The sequence below is a fragment of the Oncorhynchus clarkii genome, chromosome 3 (assembly GCF_045791955.1).
Source record: "Oncorhynchus clarkii lewisi isolate Uvic-CL-2024 chromosome 3, UVic_Ocla_1.0, whole genome shotgun sequence".
In the NCBI taxonomy this organism is placed as follows: domain Eukaryota; kingdom Metazoa; phylum Chordata; class Actinopteri; order Salmoniformes; family Salmonidae; genus Oncorhynchus; species Oncorhynchus clarkii.
In genome coordinates, this window is record NC_092149.1 from 13,860,244 (window position 1) to 13,870,900 (window position 10,657).

The 10,657-nt window shown below is 46.9% G+C and overlaps 1 protein-coding gene across 1 annotated transcript; it reads right to left on the reverse strand.

Annotated features, from left to right (window-relative positions):
• Positions 1-1,950: 1,950 nt before the first annotated feature.
• Positions 1,951-10,282, reverse strand: LOC139405734 (cellular retinoic acid-binding protein 2-like). The gene is made up of 4 exons (XM_071148159.1): positions 9,859-10,282; positions 5,041-5,219; positions 3,619-3,735; positions 1,951-2,613 (listed from the first exon to the last, which is right to left on the reverse strand). Exons 1-4 carry the CDS (start codon positions 9,938-9,940, stop codon positions 2,563-2,565), a joined length of 429 nt encoding a protein of 142 aa, XP_071004260.1. The 5' UTR covers positions 9,941-10,282; the 3' UTR covers positions 1,951-2,562.
• Between the last annotated feature and the right edge of the window lie 375 nt (positions 10,283-10,657).

A 10,657-nucleotide genomic window follows, 5' to 3' on the forward strand; every position in this document is an offset into this window, starting at 1 on the left:
TTCATTCCACTTATCATCATCATCTTTAACTGTTGCCTTAACGACAGATGTGTTTGTGTGATTTCAGAGATGAAGGACTAACATTGAAGTGAATGTCTGTGTGCCCGTGTGTGTGTGTGTGTGTGTGTGTGTGTGTGTGTGTGTGTGTGTGTGTGTGTGTGTGTGTGTGTGTGTGTGTGTGTGTGTGTGTGTGTGTGTGTGTGTGTGTGTGTGTGTGTGTGTGTGTGTTGGAACTGTTAACAGAAGTAGGGAAACTTCCAGAAATATGTTGAACCTAAATATCCAGGACCAAAGCACTGGCAATGCCCGGCACTGTTACCATGTGGAACTCCAATCAGGACAACACAGATAATAGGACTGATACATCCTCTGGGATCAATATGTAAAGCTATACTCTACAGTCATCTCTAGGAGAGCCAGGAAGACTCTGCTCAGATCTGTGAAACAGCTCTCACAGTGAGAGAGTGAATGGAGAAGGGGGAGAGAGAGAAGATGAATGGAGAAGGGGGAGAGAGAGAAGATGAATGGAGAAGGGGGGGAGAGAGAAGATGAATGGAGAAGGGGGGAGAGAGAGAGAGAGAGAGAGAGAGAGAGAGAGAGAGATGAATAGAGAAGGGGGAGAGAGAGAAGATGAATGGAGAAGGGGGAGAGAGAGAGAGAGAGAGGATGAATGGAGAAGGGGGAGAGAGAAGAGAGGATGACTGGAGAAGGGGGAGAGAGAGAGAGGATGAATGGAGAAAATGACTGAGAAAAGAGGCAGTGAGAAAGAAAGGAGTGGAGAAAGGAGGGCATGTGGTAGAGAGATGATTGACAGAGAGAGAAAGACGGGAGGGATGGGGAGAAGGAAAAAGGGAGAGGGAGAGTCTCGAGGGGGCGGAGAGACAGACAAGTTATTCTTGTTGCAGACAGCTGAGACAAAGTCTAAAATAAGATGTGTACTAGCTAGGGCTGTGACGGTCATGTAATTTTGATGCTAATTGGCCAGCCAAATGACCACCGTCTTCCTAATACCTGCTCAAGTCGCAAATAATATAACATATATTTGTATTTATTTTATTTTATTTTTGACACATTTTCTCCCCCTCTGCTCCTGACTGCATGTGCTTAGAATGATTCATTCTATTTCTATGTGTGCTGTTGCTGCATTGTTGGGGCGTTGGCACCCCAAGACTTGTTTGCTACAACACCTTTCAGCAAGGAGCAACAAAGTTTCATCACATTTTTAAGAGTCCATGTTACCGTGGAAACAGACTCAACCACACGAATGCCCGGCCGTTCTATTTAATTTTTAAACGATTATGACAGTTGTTTAACTTTTATGACGGTCTTCATCCATAACCGCCGGTTACACAGTTATATGGTAATTGTGCCAGCACTAGTACTAATGTGTGTGTGTGTGTGTGTGTGTGTGTGTGTGTGTGTGTATTTAGACGCCAACGGTGAGTTACAGTTATACTCACAAACCATGAAGCGGTATTTACCAGTAAAATCTTAGTCCTTGAGTATTTACAGATGAAAGATCACCCTGTCTGTTGCCGGAGAATGTTCCTGCACTGCAGGACATCTAAAACTTGTTGTGTAGTTGAGGTTTAAAAGGGCTTCTGAAGTTTGTAATTTCCACTTTAAAATTTCAGACTTGATTTTTCCTTACGAAAAATGTACCAACCATTAGTCATAATCCGGATAATAATTCACATTTCCTGTTTCTGCAGGATTATTTTCCTGCTGTAGCAAACTGGCTCAAATTAAGATCCTACATCGGTACTGTTTGTGTGTGTGAGCAACTGTGTGTGTAAGTAAGTGTGCGAGCATGCGTTCATGTGCATGTCAAGATGTGTGTGTGTGTGTGTGTGTGTGTGTGTGTGTGTGTGTGTGTGTGTGTGTGTGTGTGTGTGTGTGTGTGTGTGTGTGTGTGTGTGTGTGTGTGTGTTACCAAAAACCCAAACCGTATGGAGTCAACAAGGTGTTTTATTGTCTTCCCATAGAAAGCATCATTTCCTATGATCAGATTTTATATAAAAGAGACAAAGTAAAAACCATAGCAACACGGTATCAGATCTAGTGTAATAAATATACAACTTTATCGACTTAGAGATAAGAGGGAAGAGAGAAGGAGAGAGAGAACGGACACAAAGTAACTGACCTTATAACTGGAAGAGCTCATAGACAGGTTTACACAACTACAAATATAGTCAGACACTGATACACACACTTAGACCAACTCCACTGACTAGCATGTACACACACACATACACACACATACACACACACACATGGATCAACAACCTTGCACGTACAAAGACTCAGAAAAATCCACAATTTCAGGTTTATGACCTCACTGAGTAAGTGGACAGAACATTGGCAAGACTGACTTTAATAGATATAGGTCAACTAGACTGGGTTCAATCCCATGGCTTTGTGACAGATATACTGGAGTTAAACTAGATTCTACAAGCTGATTTCACCCTGCCCATTCTGGCTGGGGGTTTGTGGAGTGTTTGAGTGAGTGAGTGAGTGAGTGAGTGGTGAGAGAGATGGAAGGATGAAGAGTTGTCTTCTCTTTCACTCTCGTACGTAGACTCTGGTGCACACCACATCGTCTGCACTCATGGTCTGGAATGAGAGGAATTTATAGATGTATTTAATATAGGTATTCATATCCAAGGAATTTATAAAGATGTGCAACATTCAATAGAAGCATTCATATCCAACATTAACACCGTCTCAATCCATCCTGTTCAGTCCCTGTCTGTGACTGTGTCTCTTCCAACAAGAGGTGTCCTGAACGACTCCTTATGGTTCTGTATTACAACGTTTTGGCCTTTTTTACCATGAAAACCATACGATTTTAGATCTAAGTTGACTAATTGAATTAGAAGCCAAACACTCAGCATGAGAGATGGAATGATCAGAGACAGACCACATATTGTGCAATGCATCAGATGCATTTGTTCATGGTCCTTGACAAATGGGAAAACAAACTGATTCCAGGAAACGAGGGAGTTGTCTCTGGTTTGACGGGTTCACTTGTGTTCGCTCTAACGACACGTCTTTTTACAGAGTGGCAGTTTTCATTTTGAGTTTCATGTCACTCCACACAGTGGCACACATGGTGATCATTAGCTGTACCCTAACTAAACCAGTCAGATAAACACTCCACACAGCATACCCGACCGCTCGGAGGCGTCCGCATGGTCCTAAAGCTCACCGTTTCCACGATTTGTATCACATTCCAATGATAAAACTGGGGGGGACACAAATGCAATTTCACAATGAAATTGAAAGTTGCGCCCCTGGTTCCAGTAGACCTAAATTGTTTCTCTTCCTCCTCCTCCCCTCCCTCCCTCCCTCCCTCCCTCGTTAACACTGATCTGAATGGAGTGGAGGGATGACTATCGTATTAGGGAAAAACTTCCTGGCCCCACAGTGTGTAGGCTCCAGTAGATGGGTGTTACACATTGGTAGTGGATAAGGTGAGTCCTCCCTTCTTTGTGTGGAAGGAAAATGACTGAGGTCCTCAAGCATACTGTGTTCAAAATGTATCAATGGACGGTTGTACAGTACAATGCCTCTAGCTGTGGTTGATTGACAGGACAGGTAGCCAGAAGAGAGTCTTACCAGGATGAGCTCGCCGTCATTGGTTATCTCTCGGGTCCAGGCGGTCTTAGGTCCCTCCCCTTTCTGCAGAGTCTGCTCACAGCTGATCTTACTGTCTGTCTCCCACTTTGGAAGACTCTGTGAGACAGACAGACAGACAGACAGACAGACAGACAGACAGACAGACAGACAGACAGACAGACATGCAATACAGTTAGATGAGCATCAGAGCGATGAAAGTCATGTTTTGGACAGATAGGCGGGTAGAGAATGGATGGATGGATAGAACAATAATTGGTAAGAGTGAGAGAAAAAGAGGGAGGTGACCTAGTGTGTATGCTATTGCATGGCTTCTGGGGGGAGAGAGAAGGAGGAAAGGAGAGGGGGAATATCTAGGAGATGATAATGTGTGATGTGCTCATCGTTAGTAGAGAGAGGCTCTGGGTGTTTGTCTGTTTCCTCCGGAGACAGCCAAGCAGAGGCCATCAGAGGGAGAGTTTGATAGAGACTTACACATGGCAAGAATGAAAGACGGAGGGAGGGAGGGAGGGAGGGAGGGAGGGAGGGAGGGAGGGAGGGAGGGAGGGAGGGAGGGAGGGAGGGAGGGAGGGAGGGAGGGAGGGAGGGAGGGAGGGAGGGAGGGAGGGAGGGAGGGAGGGAGGGAGAAAGTTCAGACGGGACAGAAGTGGAGAATGGTGCAGTGAGATTGTTCCTATGAGACTAAGGGAGGGGTTTCATATGGTATCAGTGAATATAAGGGAAATGCCAAATTAAATAGAGTCTGTAGACCTTAAAGAGGCATTAGTAAAAGCATAGATCAACCTAGTGGAAGCAGAAACCAAGCCAACACTGGATCATATCCCATGGTCCCTCTAACACTCCACAGTCCACAGGTCTGGGTTTCCCCTAACAGATAAAACCTGGGGAGTTGTAGCTTAGGGGTCAAACATGAGTCAAGGCTTTCGTTAGGGACAGTGGATAGGGTGTGGGACAGAGAAGAATGTGAGTACAGAGGTGTGTGTGTGTGTGTGTGTGTGTGTGTGTGTGTGTGTGTGTGTGTGTGTGTGTGTGTGTGTGTGTGTGTGTGTGTGTGTGTGTGTGTGTGTGTGTGTGTGTGTGTGTGTGTGTGTGTGTGTGTGTGTGTGTGTGTGTATACAGTGCCTTCAGCGAGTATTTATACCCCTTGACTTACTCCACATTTTGTTGTGTTACAGTCTGAATTCAATGGATTTAATATGATTTTTTTCTCACCCATCTACACACAATATCCTATAATGACAAAGTGAAAATATGTTTTTAGAGGTTTTTGCAAATGTATTGAACATTCACAGAAATATGTAATTTACATAAGTATTCACACCCCTGAGTCAATACATGTTGGAATCAACTTTGACAGTGATTACAGCTGTCAGTATGTCTGGGTACGCGCGTGTGTGTGTGTACCGTGCAGGGGCGTCCGTCGACCGTGGCCTCGTTGAAGGACTCTCCCACGGTGAAGGTGACGTGGGTGGTTCTGACAGAGGTGAAGGTTCGTATGGACAGAGTCTCTCCCTCCTGGGTGATCTCCACCGACGGCTTGGAGGCTGCTGCCACCGCTATCTTACGCAGCATCACGTTCACACCTTGAACACGCACAAACACACACATGCAAGCATACACACACACACACACGGAGGAAAAACACAGTAATGATACACACAGAGAGACAGGCTACACACTCAAACACATGGTCAGAGTAAATACATTTCCAGGCACAAGCACAGACATTATTTGCATGGTGAGACTGTAGAAACAGGCACATACATTGGCATTCAATAAATCAACTCAATCAAAGGACATTTAAAGTTCTGTAGTATCGCCTTAAGGAGAGGGAAAAACCTGTTTTACTCAAATCTAAATTCAGGCTGTAACACAACAAAATGTGGAAAAAGTCAAGGGGTGTGAAAAGGCACTATATATGTGTGTATATGCTTGCATAAATAAGTGTGTGTGTGTGTGTGTGTGTGTGTGTGTGTGTGTGTGTGTGTGTGTGTGTGTGTGTGTGTGTGTGTGTGTGTGTGTGTGTGTGTGTGTCTGTGTGTGTGTGTGTGCGTGTGTCTGTGTCTGTGCGTGCGTGACATACATGCACATGCACACACCAGCAGACACACATGCACATGCACACACCAGCAGACACACACACACACACACACACTCACATGCACACACACTCAGTCTCATATCCCAACTTAAACTCTTGCTCATCACAATGCTGCATAGAGCAGTGGCATCTAACACCTGTCAGATAGAGAGACAGAAGCCAACACACACCCTGGACACCACAATGAGGGGGAGTGTGTGTATTTATGCATGTGTGTTTGTATCAGCGTGTGTGTGTGTTTTGCATTTGTGTGTGTGTGTGTGTGTGTGTTTGTGTGTTTGTGTGTGTGTGTGTGTGTGTGTGTGTGTGTGTGTGTGTGTGTGTGTGTGTGTGTGTGTGTGTGTGTGTGTGTGTGTGTGTGTGTGTGTGTGTGTGTGTGTGTGTGTGTGTGTGTGTGTGGAGGGACAGCAGGGCAGAGTGCAGAGTGCAGAGAGAGGGGGAAGTTATTGGAGTCGCCCCGGGGGACAGAGTAATCTGTTACACCTTCCTGTCAGGAAACAGAAGGGACAGAGGGAGGGAGAGAGGGAGGGAGGGAGGGATGGAAAGAGGGGGGAGTGAGGGGAGATGGAGGGAGAATGGAGAGGGATGGAGAAGAGGGCATGAGCGGGATAGAAAGACAGAGAGATAGAAAAATACATCTGGTTGAAACGAGAGAAAGAAGAAGAGGAAAGAAAGAAAGAAAGAAAGAAAGAAAGAAAGAAAGAAAGAAGCTAAATAGTGAAAGTGGAAAAATAGAGCAGGAGAAAGAGAGAAAAATGTGGAAAGAGAAAAGAGAGAGGGGGCAGTAGTGTGTGTGTGTGTGTGTGTACGTGTATGTGTGTGTGTGTGTGTGTGTGCGTGTGCGCGTGCGTGTGCGTGTGCGTGTGTGTGTGTGTGTTTGTGTGCGTGTGTGTCTAGACGTCAGTGTGTGTGTGTCTGCACGGCGAGTTGGATTTCCCACTTCTCACCTCACACACATTCCCACCTGTCACCGAGGGTAAATATATACACACTCAGAATCGCACAGTCACATACAGTATGTACCAACACACACACACACACACACACACACACACACACACACACTGAAAAGAGATGTGCACTGTCACAAGCAATATGCATGAAGAGACTCATACATCACTTTGGCAGTTGACGTATGAACTTAAAATGATTCTGTAACAAACTACACCTTAAAGTTCTCGATTATGCTAGTTTGCAATGGTTTCAAAACATTGTTTATCGTGTGACCCTCTGAAACCTTTGTGTAATGTCATGAGTCAACAAAATGTCTGCAGTGACAATCATCTGCAAACAACCAGTGGGTCCTGAGCATTTGGGAGAGCCTGGGTCAGGAGGGACCGGGGAGCTGGTTCTACAGAATGTTACTGCCTGAATACCTAAAGAGCTGAAGTGATTCTGTGTGTTAGTCTTCCACATTAGTTTGAAGTGTCGGAGCCTTACAAGATGACCACACACACACACAGTACTCACACACCCACACCCCACACACAGTACTCACACACCCACACCCCACATACTACTCACACACCCACACCCCACACACTACTCACACACCCACACCCCATACACTACTCACACACCCACACCCCACACACTACTCACACACTTCTCACACACACGCACTACTCACACACCCACACCCCATACACTACTCACACACACTACTCACACACCCACACCCCACACACTACTGACACACACCCCACACACTACTCACACACCCACACCCCACACACACTATTCACACACCCACACCCCACACACACTATTCACACACCCACACCCCACACACACTATTCACACACCTACACCCCACACACACTACTCACACACCCACACCCCACACACTACTCACACACCCACACCCCACACACTACTCACACACACACACCCCACACACTACTCACACACCCACAACCCACACACACTATTCACACACCCACACCCCACACACACTATTCACACACCCACACCCCACACACACTATTCACACACCCACACCGCACACACACTATTCACACAACCACACCTCACACACACTATTCACACACCCAAACCCCTCACACACCCACACCCCACACACTACTCACACACCCACACACACTACTCCCACACCCACACACCACACACTACTCACACACCCGCACACACTATTCACACACCCACACCCCACACACTATTCACACACCCACACCCACACACACTATTCACACACCCACACCCACACCCCACACACTACTCACACACCCACACCACACACACATTACTCACACACCCACACCCCACTCACACACCCACACCACACACACACTACTCACACACACACACACTACTCACATACCCATACCACACACACACACACTCACAGGGGTTAAAGGTCAAAGAGCAGAGGCCATAGGAAGCATTTGGAACGGGGTAGACAGAGGAGGAGGGGGAGGAGGGATGAGGGAGGAGTGGTGACAGGTTGCATCCAGCCGCGCTCTAGCCTCTAATGAAACCCAAAGGATCATGGGATCATTCCTCACTGTCAGTCACACCAATACCTAGGTACATTGTGTGTGTGTGTGTGTGTGTGTGTGTGTGTGTGTGTGTGTGTGTGTGTGTGTGTGTGTGTGTGTGTGTGTGTGTGTGTGTGTGTGTGTGTGTGTGTGTGTGTGTGTGTGTGTGTGTGTGTGTGTTTTAGTATCCAAGTGTGTGCAGATAGAGTTGCCTCTGTTCTCTCTAGAGAGTCTGGCCAAATATTTCTGCTCCTCACCATGCCAGTAGGTCTGTGTGCACATCTGCGTCTGTGAATGTCCTGCGCCTGCGTGTGTGTGTGTGTGTGTGTGTGTTTGTGTGTGTGTGTGTGTGTGTGTCCTCTCCTCTATGTCTGTCTGAGTTACTTTCCTCACATACAGTCCCTCCCTTTTATGGGTACAGCTCCCCTTCTCCTACCTTCACACACACACACACACACACACACACACACACACACCCCATCTCCCTGGCCTATCTCTCTGTCAGTTTCATTTCATCATCTTTTCTTTCTTCTTTTGTTTGACCCTTTTTCCTTTCTATCCTCTGGCCCCCATCTCACCCCCTTCTCTATCTCTCAGCACGCTACCCCTCACACACACCCCTCGCGTGGGTAATGATGGGTAAAGACGGAGAGCAGATTTATGTTAATTGATGCCTCAGTCAAACCAGGTAATTGGATTGCGCACAATGGTGGCATTTAGAACTAGTTCATAACACAGACACATATTGCACTTTTGCGCATGAACACAGGCTTCTCTCTCGATCCTCCCTCCCATATGTGCTTATGTGTTGATATACAGATATTCCTGGTATGCCCTTGTATTTTAGTAAAAATAATAAAATTGGCAACCACTGACAGACACACTCACACACCCTGCTAGATAAATGAACAGGCGTTGTCTTTTTATTCCATGCAAACTGCTGCAGGTGTGGAGCGAGGCCTTTAAGATTGAGAATGAAATGACAGTGAAACAGCTCTTAGTTTCGGCATGCGGGCTGATAATATTCCAAATGTCACGTCATAACGGACTCTTCTCTTTGAAGCGTCTGTTTCTTCCGATCCCACACACACACTTGTACGATGTGATGTTATTTTTCTCCGCGCGGTGACACGGACAGAGGTGCCGCCGTTTGTCTCCATTGTCTGGCGGAGTAAGGCGAGGGGGAGGGGAGGCTGGCTGGGGGAGCGGGGCAGTGAGGGGAGGGGGAGAGAAGGATGAAGCTGGCTGGGGGGCGGGAGGGGGGGGGGGGAAAGCATCGCCAGAATTACAAAGACCCCCCACTCACGCGACGCACAGAGTGCACCACATGTCTGATTAATAAGTGCATGCATGAACCATTGTGTGTGTGTGTGTGTGTGTGTGTGTGTGTGTGTGTGTGAGAGAGAGAGAGAGAGAGAGAGAGAGAGAGAGAGAGAGCGAGAGACGTATCTGACCAATGTATTAGTGTGCTCAGATAGCTATATTCAATCAGTAATAATTAAATAACTGCTATAATAATAGGCTAGAATAAAGTTAGGGATATATGTACCACAAATATTTACCACCATCCCCTTCATCGCCATCATCATCATCATCACCACCACCATCATTACCATCACTCACCCAGCGCTTTGAGAAGCTCCTCGAAGTTCTCTGAGCTCTTCATCTTCCAGGTACCAGCGAAGTCAGGGATTTTGCGCTCCATGGTTCAGAGTATAGGGTGGCTGGATAGATCAATTTGAATTATTTTTCAAAACGGATTGTTTTACTCTCCAACTCTGCCCTCTTTTCAATCAGTGCGGGTCTCGAGGTGGTCGGTGGTCCCCTCTCCCTAACCGGTTAAGAGGTGATCTGGATTGGATTTAGACTTTCCGGTCCCGTTAGTTTTGCCCCCTCAGCAGGTTGTGACCGTGTGTCTCTCAACTGTTTGACTGAGCTGGCTGTCAGTGCCCTAATCCAACCCTCTCTCTGTCTCTCTCTCGTTGATCCCTATCTCGCCTATGCGTCAGTGCACGTTATGAGCGGTTGCGCTATGAATGGATGGAATGGAAAACTAGCCACTTCCTTTGACCGCTGATAACATGCTCACTTTCACACTCAGACACGCCCGACCCACGTCTGTCATGACCAGGAGCCAACCGGAATCCACTATGGTTCCTAAGCCCCGCCACGACCACGCCCGGAGAGAACATGTGCGTTCCAGGACCTCCCAGCTGAGCCACTTCTCACGCCTCTTTATCCCCGCGCACCTTTAATATGCCAATGGAGTGACCGCGCCCTAGACGCAAGCGCACAAGGGCATAACCTCATGGAAAAATTATTTTATGAGGTGCAATATATTATTTAATTTGTGGTGTTTGTCAGACATGTGGTTCGTGGTTGAAGCCATTGTGATGTAATTGAAACCGGAAAAACTGTTCTG